We start from the raw sequence: 22,534 nt of genomic DNA, 5'->3' as shown, positions 1-22,534 counted from the left end.
TTCAGATCAATCCAAGAATAAATGGGGCGGGGGGGGGGGGGGATTTAGTCAGGCCTACATGAGCCTCACTGGATAAAAAAACACATTGGATCTACACTGGAAAAAAAAAGAATCTTAAATTTGCCGCCAAGAAGTATTTATTCTTAAATCAAGAATTTTGCTGGTTAATATAAGCGACTTTTTTGCTTAACCCAAGCACTAATTTTCTTGAACCAAGATAGAGCAGCTTAAAGCAAGATAAAGAAAATTCTTGGCGGCAAATTCAAGAATTATCATGCTTGATCCAAGCAACTTTTTTTTTTCAGTGTAGAGTCCAGACTCTTGAAAACATCGACAAGAAAAAATACTCTCGATTCAATCAGATTTTTGCTTAAATCAAAAGGAAAACTGCTCAAATTAAGAGGCTTGGTTCTTGATTTAAGCAAGAATCCGATTGAATCAAGAATATTTTTTCTTGTAGATGTTTTTAAGAGTCTAGGCTCTAGATCCAATGTGTTTTTTTTTCCAGTGCTATTTTCCGAAAAAAACCTAAAAAAACCATAAAATCGCGATTATTTCTCCAAGAGCTCCAACAACCGATTGCGAAATCGTTATTTTTAGTATCTGATAGTCCTCTTCTTGACAATTCAGCTCAAATTAAGTCAGGACGAACTTCGAGTTAAACTCCTTACAGGAGCACCGTGTAAGGTTATGTTCCTTAACAGGATGTCTAACGACCGGGAAAACCAGGACAAGTCAGGAATTTTTTTTTGGTGTCAGGGAAGTCAAGAAACACGCTAGGGAACCCACTAAAGTTCGGCATGTCATAGTATTTTTTTTTTATTTATTTTTTTTTTATTTATTTTTGGCGCGTATACGTAGTATACCGCCTTTGCGATCGTTTCGACCCCCCACTCGATACAATAACCGAGTCCCTTAGTTCCTTACCGAAAAGTGACTACCGCGAACTTCTGAGATTTTCCAAAGCGTGTAAAAAGTTTATTTATCCGTCAATAATTATGATTTAAAGTTGTTTCTCATTCTGGGGCTCCCTAGTTTATGTGCAGTGAATACCAAGAGTCTACGTTACTTGGTTTTTTTAAAAAAAGCCTAAGAATGGGACGCGCTGATTTAAAATATGCATATATAAGCAGAAACAAGCGAACTGATTCGAGGAAGGCTGACCAGGCCGGCACTCTAGGAATGAGAATTTTACTCCTCCGTTTCGTTCATAACGTTGCTTTGACAGATCTCCACACCACTGCTAGGCTTTTCAAAAGTTGGTACCTTTCCTCTGATAGGGAAGGCCACCCAGGATAGACGTAAGTGCAATCTGTGATGAGCCTCAAAACTCATTAGACCATGTGCTAACCATAACACATACAGAAATCAGTTTGCTTTTACAGAAAACCACTTACCCTTCTCCTCCCCGCACACCGGACCTCTGTCCCGACACCGAGGCAGTGTCTTTTGTCCTCCCGAGCGACCCGACCCGGACCCTCACCCTTGATTTTACGCTTGATTAACCATTTCACCGTCACGCTAGGATTCGTCCAATTTTCAAAAAAAATTGTTTCGCGTGTACTTAGCAATTTTTTCCTTACTCTCCGTTAAAAGACGAATTAAAAGAGGTCTCATTCATAAAAATCGGCCGAATAGAAGAGAAGTTACAGTATTCGAAATCCGAAGAAATCAACGAAACTTCTCCAGACAAAAAATAAAATGAAGGGAAAAAAAGAAATGTATAAATTACAATTAAATATAATTGACCTCAGAATTTGACAAGCAATTCAATTATATAACGGAGAAAAAATTGGGAGAAATTACAAAAAATTCGCCTCTTGCAAGGGGCTTCCTTGTAAGAATTTTGACCTGAAGATAAGGTTTGAATAGCAGCAGTACTCCATACAATGCCTGAACGAACATTTTTTTTTGTCAAAATCGAAAATTCTTTATATTTTTTAACTACAGTGTCTCATAAGTCGTTTAAGCTAAAAAAAAATTCCGTCAAGATTCTGGAAAGTAAAGGCGCTTTAAAAGTATTCTGGGGCTATAATAGCTAAATCACCGGGAGTAAATCCCGTTATATTATTAGAAATAAACTGACTCCATAGTTTAATGCCTTAGTTTCTTGAATACGATTATTTTAAGCACTCAAACATTTATACCACCAATTAAAGCCATGGAATGATTTCCTGAGAGCCGATAATATCACGAATTTCTCATAGAACCTTTCAAAAATGGCTTGCTTTTTGGGCAGCCGATTCGGTCATCGAACCGGGATTTAAATGGAAGCTGATAATAACACAAAGCTCTGAGAAAAATTTTGAGATGAGTATAGGAACGGTTTGTAAATAACGAGGAGAGGCGGGCAAAGCGGCTAAAATCCTATCTAATTTTTACCATTATTCTGTTGAATGGATGTTGCCGCGGACTGCTAACTGTGTCCACACATGGTTTCTGTTCTGGTTCTGGTTTTCTGATATGCATATCGATACGTGAGTATTTTACACGTAGAATCCAATGTTCACGTCAGGGAGTCGACACATTTCGATTTTTTCGATTTTATACGGAAAATTGATGGTTTTTCGGTATTGAAATTATTATTGTTTCATGAAAAGTAAATGCACCCAAAATGACTATAGAATATTGATTTTTACATATTTGCACTCACGAAATTGGTTGGTAAATTCAACGGGGTGGGTGCATCGACTTGGTATATCAAGTTTCTGCAATTTTTTACGGCAAATCGGTAGATTTTCGGGATGTAGATTGCTTACTTTCAATTCATGAATGAATAAAGCATGGACATGGTTGAACTTCTTTGCATGGAAATACGTTTAAAATAACAAAATCAAGACATATCTAATGCAATTGCATTTATATCGAGTCAATTTCTTTTCAATAATATAACGGGATTTATCATGCCGGTGATTTGGGTATTTTAGCCCCAAAATACCTTTAAATCGACTTTATCTTTCAGGAGTTCGACAAAATTTTTTCTTTCTTCGCTTAAATTATTACGTAGCACTTTTCTTTAAGAATCTGATAAGGTTTTGCTTGGGGCAGATCAAAAAACTTAAACTCGTTCGAATGGCTTTTTACATTCACAATACACGATCTCGTCAAGGTGCATCGTTGACCTCTCAGTGTTGGATCGTATGAATTCTCTTGTTGTGCTACTTGCCTATTTTGAAATCTCTGTAAATGAAAACTAAAGGGGTTGATATGTGCGAGTTAATGACGCGCCTTATCAACACATTGTGTTGGAGTTCACTGCTTGTTTTTTATTTATTTTTTTTTTTTATTTTTTTTTCTCACCGATTTTCGTGTCAGAAGACGTCAGGGACTTCGGAAAACATTATTTTTTTGGAAAGCGTTCCGCGAATTTCACTCCAGCGGAATTTGCTATCAAAATTTTTACCCGAATTTCAGATCATGTCTGTTAAATTTTAAAAATGATGCAAAAATATCTCTCATAACTTAAGTCAGCATTTATTTTGCTCTATTTACTACACATTATATTCTTTAAACACGAACACATTCTTACTTTCTTTGACTCAGTCCAATCGTGATGAAATATTAGGAATATTTTTTCCATTTGTCAGGGAACTATCTAGTTTTTTCGCAGATTTTTGACCATTTTTGTCAGGGAAATTTGGAAAATGTCAGAGAATTTGTTTTTGAAAATTAGACACGCTGCTTTATTTGATTGTTTGTAGCCTCCATTTCTTTTATGCCAAGGGAAAACCTAATAATTTTTTTTTATTTTCATTTTTCCAGAATGCCGCTGTGTGTGCTGTCAGCTGCTAATCGGTATGTATATCATGTCTAAACTCTTTCTACGGAATTTAAAAGATAGAATGTAAATGTCGCAGGCAAAAAGTAAAATCAAGCATTTTGTCAAATGCCACGGCAAATGGTTAAATATTCTAACTGAGATTGAAATTCTGATTATTTTCCTAATTTTAGACAAAATATGTAATCGCTCCCGTAAGAAAAATTCTCAGTAAAAATTCACACACTAGTATTTTAAATGATTTTTACCTCCTGAGCAGACACTTATATCTTGAAATTTGCAGCATGTCATGAAAGAGAGAATTTTTAGAATTTAAAAATATGAGAAGCAATGGACCACTAGACAGGGTACGAATTTAAGCTTTTCAATACATCTTTTTTAAGTAAAATTTCACGTAGAACACGATTCGTGCAATGAAAATTACTGAAACTAACTCCTAACAAAGATATTAACCTTTTATTTCACATTGGTTACGAGGAATTTGCACTGCCCGCTCACAAGAAACTCAAAGCTCTACGTGAGTCAAATCGCGCACTACAATGGTTTCAGCAAGCTTCTCAATCGAGCAATGTTCATTTCCCACCATGTGTTGTTCACACTATAAGCAATTCGCTATAGCCGAGCCAAAGCGTCAAGACTTCGGTTGCCAGATTTTTATATCGCACAGACTGTCGTGATAACGTTTAGCGCGCGATGTGAATCAAGTAGAACATTGAGTTTTCATGAGCGGGTGGTTTCAATTCACCCATCAAGAATCATTAAATATCTTCGTAAGGAGTTAATTTCGGTAATTTTCGTTGTGCGTACCGTGCTCTACGTGAAATTTCGGTTAAGAAATATGTATCAGAATGCTGAAATTCGTACCTTGTCTAGTGGTCCATTGAAGAAGAATAGACACAAAGAGTTCGTAGGTTTGATGAGTTATTTTTCCTTAAATATTGAAAACTCGTAGGCTCTCCGCCATAAATTCACAAAATTCTGTGACCGTCAAACTTTAACTATATGCCTAGGCATTTGACAAAATGCCTGATTTTACTTATTTGCCTGCGACATTAACATATCGACGGTGAAACTACCAAGCCACGTATCTCGTTTGCGGTGTTTAAAAATCTACGCTCACATTTTATTTTTTTGAAGTAGACCAAATCAATATCATTCCTTGAAATTTTCACAGAATTTTCTCCGCACGAAGAGGAAAAATCACAGAAATTTTCAAGAGTGGACGTTAAGTAGTTTTTCATTTAAAAAATAGAGTACGACAGGAAGTCTGCGACGTCGCAAACCGAGATACGTGGTTTGGTAGTTTCACCGTCCATATCTGAAACTCGCCGCGCCACATTTTCTTCCCGTATTGGGGATTTAATAGTTATTCGAACTTTGGAGTAGGTATGTGGTAATCACGTGAAATGCAATGAAAAACTTAGCTTCTCGCCCATCTCAAGTTACTTACGATTATGAATCCCATGCTCGCATCTATAGAAGCCTCTTCTATTTTACCATTTTAAGATGGACATTTTGTGAACTTCATGATCTGATTCGAACATTGGAAATGGAAAATTTGTGCTTGTGCCGTGATGTTCAGGTGAATAACGCCTAATTCTTACTATTGTTAGAGAACTGCTGAAAAAATCGCGACTTCGCCGGAATAATGCTGTGATTATTGCCTAATTTATAGGGTGTTTTTCACTTAACGCTGAAGTAATCGCGCATTTGAAGCGAGGCTGATATGAATAGAGCTTTTTTTTTTTTTTTTTTTTTGTAAGTTAAACATTAGTAATACCGCGTATTTCTCGCGATATTGAGATGACAATCGCATGGTTTCTCACTTCTTCACACGTTGAATTAAGTGAGTAACTATTCATACGCCGGAGTAGGTATTTGGTGTCACGCGAAATCGAAGGGTGATCATAGATTTTCGCCTATCATTCATTACTTACGTTCGTAGATATTTTACTTGGGTCGATAGAAAAGTCGCGTATTTTCCACGATAATGCGGAAATAATTGTGTGATCTCTGGGATCTAAATGAGAACTGTCGGAAAATTAGCGTTTTTGCCGCGATACTGAGGTGAATAATGCGTTATTTGCTTTGATTGTCAAAACCGCTGGATAGGCTCCATATTTGCAGCGATTTCGCGTGATTTCTCATTTTTTCAAAATTCGCAGTGTAAATTAATTATCTTTCGCTATTTTGAGATAAAAAGAAAGTAATATCTCTTTGTATCTGGTAATCCGCTAGAAATATAGCGTATCTCTCGCGATATAGAGGTGAAAATTGCGTGGAATCTCATTTCTTTTCACGTGGATTCAACCGAGCCACTATTCAAACTGAAGAGAATAAGTAAGTGGTATCATACACATATGCCTTTCTTATAGCCTTTCATCTATCTTATGTTTCCGATCCTCATGCATGAATATTATGCTCGTACCGATGGGAAAGACGCGTATTTTTTGCGATATTCAGGTGAATGCTCTGTGATATTCGTGATCTTAACGAACGGCTGGAAAATTCACGCTTTTGCCGCGATATTGAGTCGAATAACGTGTAATTTATATTGATTTTCAAAACCACTGAGTAACTCCTGTATTCGCCGTGATTTTGCGGTGATATTTTGCGCGTGGTTCGTCGCATAATTAGTTTTCAAAAAAAAAAAAAAAAAAAAAAAAAAAAAAAAAAAAAAAAAAAAAAAAAAAAAAAAAAAAAAAAAAATCCCAGAAAAATCACTTATTGCCCCCCATTTTGAGATGAAAAGCGCGTTATTTTTTTACTTCTAGCGATGTGCCAGAGATATCGCGTTTATTTCGCGATATACTGAGATGAAAATTCCGCGGTTTCTCAAATTCTCACTCCTTCACATGCGGAATGAACCGAGCAACTTTTCGAACTCCCGAGTAGGTATGTAGTATCACGAGAAATTGAAGGAAAATTTTAGCTTATCGCTTATTTAATGTCAATGGTGTTTATGAATATGAAACTCGCATGGACAGAAAAGTCGCGTGTTTTCGGCCGTATCAAGGTGAAAAATGAGTCTTCTTTTGTGATCTTAATCGACCTGTGTCAAATTTCCGTTCGTGTCGCGATATGGAGGTGACTTAGGAGTAATTTTGTATTGATTTTACAAAACCAATACATCAATAGCGTGATTACCGGGATATTGCGGTGATTATCTCATAATTTCTCATTTTTTTTTAGAATTTGCTTCAAAATGTGTGCATCTCCAGCCCTTTTGAGATGGAATCCGCGTAATTTCTTTTTGATTTAAGTAATTTACCTGAAATACTGCGTTCTATTCAAATGAAACTTCTCGCTTTTTTATCCCCGAAATCAGGCGAGCAACTATTCGAACTCCGTAGTAGGTATGCGGTATCATGCGAAATTGAAGGAAAATCATAACTTTTTGCCCGTCTCAAAGTTTCGACGTTACTGAATGTACCTATTTTGCTCGCATCGTTGAACATGGAAATGAAGTGCACAACTATCCGAACTGCTGAGTATACTCGCGCGAAATTGAAGTGAAATACGCATCACTTTGAGCGTTCACCACGATAGTAGTGTACTTAGGTAACGCTCCACGTTTAGTTCAACAACGTCTTGCAGCGCTCTCTTCTGTCCGCGCAAAACCACTTTCACATATTGACTAGGTGCTACGGTTAGAGTACCTATATAGCGAGAGTATGGACAGATCGCTTCATGGAGGGCTTAGGGCCCAAAAGTGCAGCCACCCTTCTAACCAACTTCTAACGCACAAATTTTCACTGCCAGTCTGCAGATTCCAATTCTAACCAATATGGCTAAGAATGTATATAAATGAGCGTTCTTCCGCAAAAATGAGTAAATTATGCAAAAACTAAGTCAAATACGTGCTCTATGAACGATGGTTCGTAACAATTGTATTAGTAAATCGCTCTGGATAGTTGAAATTCATAGGTTGGCTGCATTCCTGGGCCCTAACTTTATTCGCGGAGGCATCGGTGAAGGCCCGATGGATTTTCGGAGTTTCACATCTGTCTACATTCTGGCTATACAGGTACTCTAGCTACGGTGTACGCTCTCCAACGTCTTAACGTTGGAACCGTCGTCTTGTTTTATGTTTTTACCAAATCGCCAGAAGAAAACGCGTTTTTGCCGCGGTACGGAGACGTTATGGATGTACAATTTTGTATATGTTCACGTCAGTTCAGCTCTGTCTTCAGAGCCGTCGAAAATTCAGATTTTATAAATTAGACGGGATTTTTTCCTTTTTAGAGACCGTAGCCCCCTAGGGGGAAATCAATGTAGCGGGAGCCGTTCTACCAGGGAGCTGTACGGTTACAAAATTCCGACCCGCTGAAATTCCCCAGCGCTGGGGGAGGTCCGCAGTGGAACAGGCCAAGCAGCCATCCCTGATATTCTCGCCGACCCCCTCCCCCTCCCTCCCGGCGAGATGCCCGGATTTTGCGCGCAGCTAAGCCACCCCCCCTCTCCCCCCGTTTCGCGGACCGTTTACGGCGACGAGTACTCCGAGAGTGGAGGCCAGGGCTGCCAGAAACGGGACTTGAGAAAGTGCACAGAATTTGAGTCCAAAGTACAAAATAATCCGAAATTTTGGGGGAAAGTACAAAATAATCCGCGAGAAAGAAAGTACACAAATAGTACACATTTTTTTCAAATATACACAAAAGCACGCCAAAAGTACTTGGAAGTCTACAATTTGATCCCACGATTGAGTAGAATTAGGTAGAATCAACCATTGAATAACAGAGAGGGATTTCTGCGGGAATTTTAGCCTAATAAATTATTTGCGCCACTAATTCGGCGGGAAATTTTAAAAATTCTTTAAGAAATCCACTACTTAGGATTCGACTGTTGTGTTAGAAAGGAATTTCCAGAATTTTACAGAGAGACTAATTAATTTTCTGCACCCGAAATTTGATTATGAAACAACACGTACAAATATTAAATGCAGGTTGAGTCACTGTGCTGATTACACTAACTTCACATACCGTTATGCGCTTGTCTTCGTGGATCAGAGCCTCAAAGGGAAGTTTAAGTATTATGTCAGCAATTTTGACGAACTTTTTGACACCGCCTCCCACCCCCCACCCATGTAAGGCACCCATAAGACAACGTGCCACTCCCAGATCTGAATCACGTGAGACTGGCCTGACTCCCCTACATTTTTTAAAAATTTACTGAGAAAGCCTGAAAAAAGCTCAAAAAAGTATATTTATCAGGATAAATTATATTTTTTAAAAGTGGGAGGCTGATGTAAGACTAGGTTTGCCCCTTCCCCATAAGTTGCTTACATAATACTTTAACGGACCCTCATGAAGGTAATTTCATAGATCGTAGTAAAAAGTTATGGGTATTATTTTGAGATTTCTTCCACGGACGGTGCTCATTTCACTAGTTAAGGAACTACCTATTAAATTGTATCCTCTATTTCGTGAACTACATGGGAATAGAAGTTACCTATAACCGTCTAAAGAATTTCGGCGGAAAAGTATTTCAAATGCAACTGAGGAGCAAAGTGTACCTAGGTACTTGAATCTTCCTTCACACTCTCTGAATAAGAACGAGTACCTAAGATTGAAAAAGCAGCTAAATGACAAATTATGGTAGTCATTAATTTTAATGTAATACTACTATTTTATGGTGCAACTCATACTTAATTTTGTCCAAAGAGAGAGACAAAAAGGAAGGGTGCATTTTTTGTCAAAAGCGAGAGACACACAGGAAGGGTGCGCCATTGATGTTTAGGTACTGTCGCGAGCTCGACTAAGAACATTATTTATGTATTAATTTGTTCTTCAAGATTACATTCGGCACAATATTTAAGGTAAAACATATTCTGGGTTTGATCACCTTTCTCAATTATTTTTACAAGTTTTGAACTTTGTAAATTCAACTTAAATCAACACACTTGGAGTGAAATTTAAGTACCTCACAACGGCAGTAGATTGAGTTTTTCGAATTAAGTACATCTCTTAAACTGTAAGTAACTAATCATAAGCATCAAATCAATGCACAAAAGAAAATTAGGGCAAAACATGTTGCTAGTTGAAAAAAATAATTGAAATAAATGGTAAAAGTATTTTGAAAAAGAGATAATATATTCAGCAAAAAGGAAAAAGAAAGTTACAGTGGAAAAGTGCAAAATCAAGCTTGGCCTTTGTTAGTTTGAATACAATACATATGATGAAATCTTAAGAGAATAAACGGAGCAAGCAGTAGAAAAAAAAAAACTAAAATAATTCGTTCAAAATATTAAAAGTTGAGCTTTAACTCGGTTAAAATTTTGTAAGGATAAAACTTAAAAACTTTGTTTAAACCGAGAACCGCAATGGAAAAGAAAGAACCATTACTTACATCGAGCACTTGCTAAATTTGGGCTGGAAACGGGTAAATAAATGTGGTTTTAAAACGTTAAATTTAGACAAATATGTTTTAACTAATTCTGTGGGGGAAAAAAATCAGTAATAAATAATTAATATGGTGTTAACAGTGGAGTTTGAGTAACTTCTGAAGGCTAAGGAAGAATGAACCTCAAATTTAGGACAACATATAGAGGTAAGCCTAACCTTCTTTAATGATTAAAAAAATTAAACAAAAATGAATTTAGACTCTATTGTGTATGAATTTAAATGAAACAAAGAATAGAGTTTCAACAAAATTAACAAGCAAAATCCAATGACTTGAAAACAATTAGCTAAATAGTCAATGCACCATTACATTAGACAATTGACAAAAATAATCTAGAAAAAAACAAAATAAAATACCAAAGACTATAAATTAGTGAATAGAAAAAGAAAAGAAAAACAATTATGAGTTCATACGACCCAAATATAATACGCAAATGGCTAAGGTTTTGTTCTTAAATCTTACATGGACGCACAATTCAGTTGACTTCACCAAATTGACATATTTGGCCCCCAAAAAAAAAAAATTGAAACACAAAAATGAACAAATCCTGAGTGTGAAAAAATGGAGCATATTTAATGGAGCAGTGTTCTGATGCTCAAACCAGAAGGTTCGAGGAACATATGTAAATATATCAAGTAACTGTGAAAAACAAGAAAACACATATACATAGGTGAGCAACTTGGTAACTAATGGGACAGATAAAAGGTAACAACAGGTCAGATGAGTGAAGTTGAGACATATTTGAAATGTCCTATTTGGTGGAGTCTTTACAAACTTTGCCTCACAAAACATACAGCAAAAGAGCTATCTGTCCCAACAACCATGACTGTTAGAGCCTCAAAATTATTCAGTCTATATAGTTGGGTGCATTAAAACTACTTTGGTACCCAAAAGCCTTACATAAACTTGGGAAAAAAACCGGCATAAAAATACTCACTTTAAATACTAAAAAACTTTCATCACATGAGAGTGAGTTTAATTAAAATCCTGATTTTTTCCTAAGTATAACTAGCCTAACTTAGTCAAATTGAATATAACAAAACACAAATTTATTAGTTAAAGCACTTGGTGAGAGGCTGGTACAGTTCATACACAGTATGAAAATACGGTGAGTATCAAAGGAAATTGAACAAAAGTAGTTAAAATAAATAATGGTATACATTAACCAGAATGAAAATTGAACGGTGAATATCAGAGGAAATTGAACAGTGAATATGACAGGAAATTTAACAAAAGCAGTTAAAAGAAAACATTGGTATACATTAACCAGAATGAAAACTTAATGATGAGTATCAATCATTTAAAGTTTCGTCTCATGTGACAGCTTAACCTAAAGTTTTCTGGTTCAGTTCTGATCTCAGAAAAATATGTAAATTGCAAGATGCTAAATGATAGCAAGAAAAATTATTTATCTAATAGGAAACTTTCATCGAAATCATGTCTTCACAAGGCTCGAAGTTGATACAATTGCCGAATTCAGCCTCGACAGCATACTTAACGACTAACAAGGCATCTAGAGTGTCATTATCCATGCTGTTCCTTAATGCTGTTTTGATTAAGTTTACCTGGCTGAAAATTCTCTCTACACAAGCATTTGAAAAAGGTAATATAAGCAGCAAATACATGACCACTTTAAGGTTGGGAAACATTAGAGAACCATTATAATTCTTCTTCTGCAGAACTTTTTTCCAATATTTGGCAACTGAAAAATCTTTCATTTCTTTCAATTTCTCAAAATTACAATTTAAATACGTACTCCACTCTACATCTGCTTTGTGATAGTCTACCAGTTCCTTTAAGTAAGGAAACCGTGAAAAGATAGGACTCAGTGATCGAATTTCTGCTGCAACTTCTTGGTCGGGGTTTACGACTTTCAAAAAATTGTACAGTGGATCTGTGAATACAAAACTAAATTTCGTTTTGATTTCATTAACTAATTTCACATAAAAACTAAGAATAGTTTTAGAGAAAGATTCTACTTTATCTCTCATGTTTGGCAAGTATTTCATTTGGAGAAATGAGTCGTGACCTTTAATCCCGTGATCTAAATCATCTAATTTTACAAATCGTTCTGGAATCGTGTGATCAAATGTGTAGTAGTTCATGTCTTTTTTAAGGTATCTTTTTTGAATAAACCAAGAAGTGAAAGTTTTGAGCAAAAAATGAACTTCATCTTTCAACTTGTACAAAAGACAGTCAGTTGACTGAAAAAGGGTATTGAAGTTGGTCAAATAACTTAAAGCATAGGCCATCACTTCTAAATATGGAAGGGTACACTCATTGGAAAGGATACTGTTGATAAAATTTCCATCAGCATGATCCTTGTTCGTTGCTACAAAATTTTTAAAGTATGTTCTAAGTTCCTCATACTGTTCAATTGCTCGGTTAATTGCTGCTTCATTAGCTAGCCATCGGGTATCGCTGGGTGATAACATTTTATGAAGTAAAGACTTCATTTTCTCTTGGATTTTCTGCAATTCTTCTTGTCGCATGCTACTTCTGTGGAAGTGGGCAGCAATTTTTAGCAGCATTTCTTCTACTTGAGTGGGAATTTCTTTTGTACTATGTTGCGCAACTAAATGAATTAGGTGGCAGCTGCACTTTTGCGTTACAAGATGAGGCAAATCTCTTTTTAGTAAGGCAAAAACACCCACCGTGAACTCCAAAGTTAACGTTGCAAGTATCTGCAGACATCGCAGCAATATTCTGCAATGAAATTTTTTGCGAAGCTAGGAATTCTTTGATAGCATTAACAGTATGTTCAGCTGTTCCTCCTGAAGGCTGAACAGAGCCAAGGTACCTAGTCTTGACTTCTTGGGTTTTTTTGTCAACGTAAATTGTTACGAAGGACAGCTGCTTATCTGCTGTAATGTCAGTAGTTTCGTCAAATATTAAGGCGATAAAAGAACCCTGTCCACGCAAGTTTTTCAAAAGCTGCTCTTGGAAAACACTAGCCAAGCAAGACTTCAACATTTTGGTTCCTTTGGTTCGTTTCAATTTTACAGCTTGCAACTCAGGTACATCTGGTAAAAGATTTTGCAGAAACGGAGTAAGAGTGTCAAGAAGATTTAATGGGAGTTGCTCACAAGCTAAGAATGCTAGCAATTTCAACTCAATTCGCCGAACTAAGGCTCTGAACCAGCCTTTCTTCATCACTCTTTTCAATTTTGGAGATTTTCCATAACTTGCTGCGTTATGCAAGTGTTTTTCAGAAATCCCATGCCTCTTAATCAGTGCAAAATGAGCTTTCATTCTGCAATTACAGTACTTACAACTTGCCATATCATCTCCAGCAGGTGACTTCTGCTTTTCTTTTTTTAACCAGGCTGCCGTAGTTTCATTTGACATCCAAGCATTTTGAAATTTGAGTGGTCTTCGCTTGGTATCCACGCAAGCTTTCGGTTTTCTTTTTTCTTTGGAACTTTCAATCGATTCTTCACCTGCAGGAAAAAACAAAAAACCGACTATGAGTGAAATAAATTACAAGCAATGTTCTTCCCTTTTCTACTTAGTTTCAGACTAGCAAGCCATGAGGTTGATCGTTAAAAGGAATTAGCGTTTGGTAATATGTCAACAAATGTCGTACTGAATCTCTTCTGTTCCAATACAACAGAAATGAAGATTGCACAATGAACTCCAAATTACTATTTTTTCATTCTTAGATTATTAGAATAGTGAAAGCAAAGTATACAGGCATGTTTCTCTCCTCCCTGAAGAAGATGATTTTATGTCCATACTTTAATTACTCATTTGAATCGTTGGGGTTCATGCCTATACTTTGGAAATAAATAGATACACTTTATCGTAAACATGGCATGACTCTCTTCTCTTCATTACGCATGCATAATGCAATGGACCCCTTGTGCAGCATTGCATAATTAATGAACAGTCTATAAATTACTTAATAGGTACGTGCAGTTAAAATTTGAGAAAACATGAAAAACTGACTACCTTCTTCATTTTTCTTCATCTTCTTATTTCCTTTCTTGGGTTGATCAAAAATTTCAAAGAAGGTCCGTTTTTTTGATTGCTTTTCGCTGCCGGAGGGGACTTCTGTCTTGTTAGAATCAGGAAAGTACAATGGATCAATCTCAATTGCATCATCCAAAGAGAGGACCCTGCCTATTTAACGAGAAGAAGAAAGAAATAAGGAAAATAACAGAAAATAAAGGTCAACATTTTTGTCAATTTAAGAATTATGAAAAAAGGCATTAAGCAATTACAGAGTATGAAAGATATGGATGAAAAATCAGACAATTAATAGATTTCTCATCTAATTGGACTGGAACGACCAACCTGTTCTCATTCAATATTTTACCGAGTGCAGAATCTGACAATGGGCCTGCAGCAAGGTGCGGGGATTGGCGAATTGACTAGCAATCCTCATGGAAAATTTCACGAAAAGAACGATGGTGCTATTAAAAATTCTTGAAATCAACTCTCAAACTAAAAAAAAAGCTGTTTTTGGAACCAATCCATTCAAAAAGGTCACTTTTACGCGGGCACGAGTCTGCCGCGCTTGTGACGTCACAGTACATGTCCAACCTGGACTCTTCATCGTTGGGTGATAAAGTCATCAACAGTGATAAAAAAAAAAATTGTGTAACAGGCCCATTATCACCGTACCTGAATTTATAACAATTGAAAACTCAAAATTTTAATGGTCATTGTGAAATAAGATAGACAGCAAATTTTATCTCATTCGTTCTGTCTTAAAAATGTACTACGTCAAGGGCATTGATAATTTTTGGGTGTTATCATCTTAGATAAAAATTTATTTGCCTGAAAACTGTTAGAAAGTATCAGGTATCAGTGTCATTCCCTTTCATCTCAACTGAGTATGCTCCAGTATAGAAGTTCATGGAAATATTATTACTGGACTGTCACAGATTAATCTACAGCTCAGAATAAGGTTTGTCGGCATATATTGGCTGTAGGAAAAACTCGTGTTTAGGGGAAAGTTGCTACAAAGCATGAGAAAAGTACTACAGGTAAATTATTCTCACCATCAATTTCTGTGATACAACGGTTAAAAAAGTTTGTAAACTGAGTCATAGACCTTTCATCCTCCAGTTTGAAAGCCAATTGCTCATGATATGGGGCTAAGTTTGGAGCAAAAAGCATTTTAGCGCTTGCGCATTTCATAGATATCAATTTCATTTCTCGATTTAGGATAATGTTCAAAGCAGCTTTATGAACCTGCAACAAAGATACTTCCTAGTTTAGAAATACAACACACCAAATGAGATAGAAAAGCAATTTATCTTTAAGATTCTTCAGTTCCCCAGTCAGTTCTCAATAATTGATGTAGAGAATAACATAAAATTCACTTTTCACCAGTGAAACGAATCATTTGATTGGTCCTCTCCAAAAAGATACATTTTTTCAAGGAAGCAAAGAGAGGTTATTTTATAGAAAAACTTCTGAGGGTCAGTGGCCCTTATTTTTTTATTACAAATTGAACAAATGTGAATAGACAGGCACAGATGTGTTGCAAATGGTTACCTTGTCTTTCCTGAAAAGTAGTCTGTACTTTGGATCCTTCAATATTTGTATGGCACCTGTTCCTGTTTGTTTCCACAACTTAGATACTTTACAAAACCGATAGACGGCCGCTCTTTGTTCGAACACTGAAAATATAAGTCAGAATAAATAAGAATTTCACAGCACAGCAGTTAAATCTTCCCCTAAAAATTGTGTGTATTCCTTTCATTCAATTGACAAGACTTGCTGATAGCTTGATTTTTAGGGCATTCAAGTTTCAAAAAGTTTAGCTGCACCTGTTTCAATGAATATTAAAAGACTAAAGTCATACTTAAATAAGTTCAGGATAACTATTACAGTTGTTTACTGTAAAATGAATGTTTTTGAAACCTCTGTACAGCTCTGACTTGTACATTTAAAAAAAAGATCTAGAGAAAGAAGAGAGTCTAACAAAAATTGAATGTCTTATTCAGCTAATCACTTACCAGGTGCAGAAATAGGATGCTTGGGGGAATCAGCACCATTAGGTTGACTAGATTGAAGTGTATCAGATACCAGACTCTGGAAGATATAAAACAAGCACTGCATTAACTTCAATTTTTACGCGCAAAATTCACCATCTCATAATCTTGCTTTCTCGAATTCCTACCTTCAACAACTCATTATTTGTCAGGCATTTCTTGCTCATTAAAATTATATGAAAACTACTTAGTGATTATCCACATTATTTGATACTTTAAAATCACTTCACTCAACTCTGAGACTATAATGCATTTTTAACTGGAATGTTCTCACGCATTGTTTCAGCATGTTCTCTTGATCCATGTAAAACATGAAGCCAACTTTTAAAAATGAAAAATTTTGTTGACAGTAATGTACCTTTCTTTCCTTTTTCTCCTTGTGAAATGGAAATAAATTCAAAAGATTACGAAAAGTAAAACTGGAAATTTACAGGAAGAATAATTGCTGAAAAAGGTCATGTTTAGAACTCCCTAGACCCCTACTCATAGCACACTGAAAAAAATGAGTTAGCGTCAGATGACTAAAAATGGTTTCTATACACTAACTCATATTGTGTGATTTGGACACACATGATTTTTGGTTTCTGTACACTAACCACTATTAGTGCTGAGAACTAATTCCGCTACTCTAATTCGCATTCGGTAGGGTTGGGTCAACCTAACCTCAAAACTGAGAGAGGAGAAAACGGCTTAGCGAATGATAACTGGACAATACTTTCAGGAAAAGAAGATTTCTTAAAAGATGAGAGGTAAAAATCAACTGACCGGTTCCAAATGAACGACAGAGGAAAGGAATATCCCATAGGTATGTGCAAGTAGACAGAATTACCCTTTAGAGAGACACACACTCACACATGAAACGGTAGCGAATGTTCACACTGAATAAACATACCGAACACTTGAGATATTCTTTTGAAATTACGGGAGAACACGAACTACAGAAGTAAGCAGTAAGTTCACTGATTTTCGTAAAATATAAACTGAACGCGGAACGCTTTAATCGCAATTTAATACAGAAGATTGACCACTCCAACGAATATCATGCTTGTTTACGTTTTGAATCGAACAGACGATTTCTAACCTTAACAGGTTTATTTATGTTGCTTTCGAACGTTTTTAAGAAAGAGAGGACACTATAAATCATACCGGGAGTATTTACATTGTCAAACGAGCCCGAAATTTCACATTTTAATTGATTTTCACGAGCTGACGCGATTGAGGCTGTTGTACCGACGCCACTTTTTCGAAACTAAATAAATGTAACGGACAATGTGGCAGTTAGTGTTGAGGGCGAATTAGTTTGACCCGAAGGTGAATTTGTCTTACCACAGCGCTAATTTTACAGCTAGTGCTGTTTTCCAATTCTGGTTCGCGCTCTAGTAAAGTCAAGTCAGCGTATGAAGCGAATTGATTGGTGCTTCAGTACAATAAATTAGTTCTGAAGCCTAATTTTGATTCTACTTGGCGAGAACTTACCAAATTAGTTCTCAACGCTAACTACTTTTTTTTCAGTGCACGTACTTGCTTTAATCAGTGTATGGCGTAAAGCGACATCATCTTAAGAGAGACATCATCATGAGAGTCTACTAATGAATGACTTTAGGTTACTTATGAATACAATTAGGCAGTGGGTATGAGAGAAGGAGGGATTCGTACAAGCTGACATTCAAAGAGAGAAATTAATCACTAAAAGCACAGGACTGTCGATTGTGAAGATCTGAACGTGCATGAGATACTTTGAGTCTGTACTTGATTAGAATTAGTGAGAATAAAAATGATAGAAGTACAAAGAATATTACTTTTAATAGTCAAATAATGTTGTCAAAAAAGTCATGCAGCTTTTTCCAGCCATCATCTTTTCTGCTTTTAGTTTCATCTTGGAAAAAGTTTAATTGCCGCTGTAAATCCTCAGTTAATTTTTTCTCGTTCAAATACTTGTTCTTCCAATATTCCACTTCCATTTTTAGATTCTCTATTACCTCTATCTTTTTTTGACGGAAATGGAGCGCCCTACTTTCAAGCTCTTTAAAGGCTTCATCTATCTCAACCGAGTTAATAATCTCTAGCTGTAAACAAAAGAGAAGAGGTGTCGTAAGTATATTTTTTGCGGTAAATATTTTTACATGTAAAAAACTGCCAAATTTCACCGCCCACTCTTTACAGCAAATACATCCATGAGTCGCCGAGGGGAAAAAGTATGCAGTGTAGCCAAAAACATTATTCGGTTCTCATCAGGTTTATCATTTTGCACTCACCTCATTGTCGATGGAATGTGGTGGCACTGTGTCTTCATTTTGACATGGGGTTGGCGGGAAATGTATTTCTGCTTCTGTGACAACCTCATTGTTTATAGAGGCAGCTGTAGCGTCTTCATTTTGACTTGGGGTTGGCGACAAATGTATTTCCGCTTCTGTGACAACCTCATTGTTTATAGAGGCAGCTGTAGCGTCTTCATTTTGACTTGGGGTTGGCGACAAATGTATTTCCGCTTCTGTGACAACTACATTGTTTATGGATGCAGCCGTAGCATTTTCGTTTTGCTCGTACATGGGCGGCACAAGAACTTCAACAATTGGGAAAAAAGGTTCTGGGTAGTCTTGGACTTCAGGAATGGAGAGCTCATATGCTTCTAAAAAGAAAAAGAAAATGTTATGAAACATGAGTGGTGTCTGCCTGCCAATCTTGGTAAGAGGCATTATTGTAATATACTTTGAGGACACTCCTCTTGCAGATATAGGGTGACCATCCACTCCAATGGCTTCATACTCTTTCACACGTATGTCTACACACGTTATCTCACTTAGCTAGACTTCAAAGTCAACAGCCTGAGCATTGCAATTATTACTTTGCCAACAAAATAAGATAAAACTAGGGCAGAATGGAGTTAAGGAATTGGTTGGTTTGGCCATTGTCATTGTCATGCCAACGTCAGGAGTTGATAGGAAGTTAGAGTCACCTCTCGCCTCGCATTACAAATACCTTACCACATGTCCATGTGACATGGGGTTCGACTGCCAAAGCCGACTAATCAGGTAGCTTGATTCTTCCTGAGCCTTGTCTTATCACAAAAGTTTGAAATCAAGGCTGGGAACTGATCAGGGTACTGGCGCTGCAATGCTGCCTCAGTGCTACCTGCACAGATGCTTCAAGTTGAGATGTAGCCTCGGAACTAATAAAGGGGCAAATGCTATAGTATCATAATACGGGGCAAATTCAAAATTTCTTGCTGAAATTGCTGATTCTTCCTATTCTGTTATTCTCTCACAGCAAGACAGCTAAGTGCGGTCACTGCCGTGAGATCATGATCCAGCTGGCGGTGCGGGATCTTGCTGCTGAAATCAGGGGTAGGCTCCTAGAGAAATTATTAAGTCTAGGGAGGTGACTAGAAAAATTAGTCACTGATGTATGTCACTTTAGAGGACTTATGTTCAGAAAACATGTGTGTACTTGGAACTTACGAGAGTCATTTATCCATAAGCATTCCTCGTCAATCTCTACCTCTTCGCCAACAACGAACTCCATGTATGGTGCGGCTTTTCAGCAAAAATATGACACACAATATTTAACACAAGCACTGCTAAGAAAATAATTTTTCACCGCGAGAACATTCTTTATTAGGAGACGAAACAATATCACAGAAAAGTATGAGGCACGTGCACGACCGAATAAAGATTAATGGAATAGAGATTCTGAGATTTGGCGGTTAGTTGGCCGATTCGATTGGGGTTGAGACAAAATTAGAGGGAAAGTGAAAGCTTGCAGCCAACTAAACGGCAAGGAACAAAAATCTATAACTTTGAGAGAAAAAAATTGAAAACTCGAGATTATTTCCTAATTTTGAAAAAAATTGTACACAGAGTACACAAAATTCGGCGAAAGTACACAATTAATCCGAATTCTGAAAAGTACAAAATAATCCAAAACGAAAATCGATAGTACACGTGTGTACCGAAAGTACACGTTCTGGCAGCCCTGGTGGAGGCGGCAAGGGACCAGGGTCTCCAGCATAGAATAATAAGGCTACGCCTATAGAAAGGACACTCTCGCAGATTTCTTGACGAAGAAGAAGAACAGGGACCTGGAGCTCTTGAGCTGGAGCTGGCGGGTATTGTTTACATTTAGAAATGAAAATGGCGGCAATAGCCAACTGTAACACTCTAACTGTAGCTGATCATATGTGATTTTATCAGTCATCTGGCCAGCATGAGCACGACGAGGCTGTGGAAATCGTTTTCGTTACGTAAATTTTGATACTTAAGCTCTTTTACTCTGTGGCAGTGACTTTTACACTTGCAAAACATTAGACTCTTCTTTGGCACCACTGATTACATTTGGCAACCCTGCAATTAGCTGGGCCCTACTATTACATTTGACAACCTTGCAAAGAGCTGGCGGGTTCAGGAAAGTATAGGGCAACGAGACCTAACCAAACCTGGACACAGCAGGCGAGAGTCATAACGGCCGCTTACGCGAGTGTCCCTTCTATTATTCTATGGTCTCCAGTCGCTTTTTTCGGGCCGTGCGGAGAGGCCGGATTCGCTCTAGTTCCCGCGTCAGCCGCTGAGCGCGCCACCACCGCCGCACGGTGGATCGATTCAATTAGTGAGGTAGGACATAAAAGAGGGTTATTCAAAATCGGCGATTTTACCCTACGCTTGGATTTTGCCCGGAGTTGGATATGTTGTTCCCTATCACAAGACACGCCTTTTTCCGGCATTGGCAAGTTCACCCGAAATTTTTCCCGCGCGCTACAGCGTTGCCAAGTTGAAAACAGGCAAATTCCGTAAGTGGCATCAAAATTGAGCTATGAAGTTGCGGTTTTAACGAAAATTCTCTAAAAATTACGCACTTTTAGGAAATGACCATGTTTTTAATGTCGCATTAATTTTAACATGCATTATTGCCAAATTTCCGATTTTTAAATTCGACAAATGTTACATATCCGCAAATACCCAAAAAGGCTATCTTCAAATTTGAATAAAAAGCTGTCTAATCGATAGTTCGTTTGATTCCGCATCCATCGATATATTATAGCTCGCTGGGAAACTTTTGGTTCGCGAGATATCATCATTTTTGTGAACAGCTTTATGGAGCGACGACGCTTTTTGAGTCCGGGCGGATAGAAATTTTAGCCTCCAAAAACACCGGGTAGCATTAATTCCATGGTTTCCTATGTAATTTTTGGCGCTGAATCCGAATTTGACCATTTTATAAAAAAATTGTCACCAAGATGTTGCCAAATTTGGCAAAAATTGCTTAAAATCGGCCTTTTTGGCGGATTATAGCCTGTGACTTGCCAGGAGTTGATCAGACGACAAAATTGGTTATTTCCACAGTTAAAACTCGTTAAACTCTCTACAAGCTGAGTCAATTTCTTTCTGCTCACGGTAAAATTAAACGCGCGACAAGCAGCAAACTGAAAAAAAGACACCAAAATTGGCGCTTTTTGCGGTTTTTGTCGTAAGTTTCTTGTTTTCCGATTAAGAGAATGTTTCTTGACTATACTAATGAACAACATGAGCAGAATTTAATAAAATTGAACAATAAAATAAGATCGAACATTCCAATGTTGCCAAGCTTAAACAAAATACTTTAATTTTCGCTGGTTTTTCGATATTATTGTCCTATATTCTTTGTTCACCTCTTATTTTTAAATTTTATAAATGTATCTCTCTTGCAAAATAATACACTTCTGTAGAATAATTTAATTTTCAACTTAGATATATACTAATAACTAGGGTATTTAGTTCAGAGAGGAAAAATTCATAAAATAGTGAGTTTTATCGAATCGTGTCAATAAACCACATTTTGAAACAATAATGGAAACTTTTCTGCTCAAAATTAATGAATAAAATGTACTCCTCAGACTGACTTCATTAAAACAAGACAAGACGCATTGCAATATTGCCAAAATTACGTACAAATCGTTGAATTTTGGCGGTATTTGACCGTTATTATTCATTACCCTATATTTAGTATACAATTTTATTTTATAATTCTGAGATAATGGAGTTTAATAGAAAACAGTAACGACACCAAACTGAAGAAGACGCCTACTAAAGGACAATAAGGGGCTTAAAAAGGAACAAGGGCACTCCAAATTACTGAGGACCTGTGGGTGGACAAGGGACTATGGCGGTTAGGCGTCGCGGGGCCCGAGAGACCGCTGTTAAAGCGGCTCTTTATCCATATATGTAACAATACAATAGTTTGTCGTTACACTCGGCGTAATTCAGATTTTCCTAAGATACATTCTCTTAATCTGAAAACAAGAAACTTACGACAAAAACCGCAAAAAGCGCCAATTTTGGTGTCTTTTTTTCAGTTTGCTGCTTGTCGCGCGTTTAAT

General features: G+C 36.9%; 2 protein-coding genes across 2 annotated transcripts; both read right to left on the bottom strand.

Moving 5' to 3' along the window:
- Positions 1–11,592: 11,592 nt before the first annotated feature.
- LOC140224823 (uncharacterized) lies at positions 11,593–12,711 on the bottom strand. The gene has a single exon (XM_072301534.1). It carries the CDS (start codon positions 12,709–12,711, stop codon positions 11,593–11,595), a length of 1,119 nt encoding a protein of 372 aa, XP_072157635.1.
- A 31-nt stretch (positions 12,712–12,742) lies between these two features.
- On the bottom strand, positions 12,743–20,158 carry LOC140224822 (uncharacterized). Its single transcript, XM_072301533.1, has 6 exons — positions 18,441–20,158; positions 16,150–16,225; positions 15,686–15,810; positions 15,187–15,379; positions 14,132–14,302; positions 12,743–13,620 (listed from the first exon to the last, which is right to left on the bottom strand). Exons 1-6 carry the CDS (start codon positions 18,879–18,881, stop codon positions 12,743–12,745), a joined length of 1,884 nt encoding a protein of 627 aa, XP_072157634.1. The 5' UTR covers positions 18,882–20,158.
- Positions 20,159–22,534: the final 2,376 nt, after the last annotated feature.

Source organism: Bemisia tabaci, chromosome 6, assembly GCF_918797505.1.
Source record: "Bemisia tabaci chromosome 6, PGI_BMITA_v3".
In the NCBI taxonomy this organism is placed as follows: domain Eukaryota; kingdom Metazoa; phylum Arthropoda; class Insecta; order Hemiptera; family Aleyrodidae; genus Bemisia; species Bemisia tabaci.
Note: the sequence above shows the minus strand (reverse complement) of the source record. Positions and strands in the feature narration are given on the sequence as shown.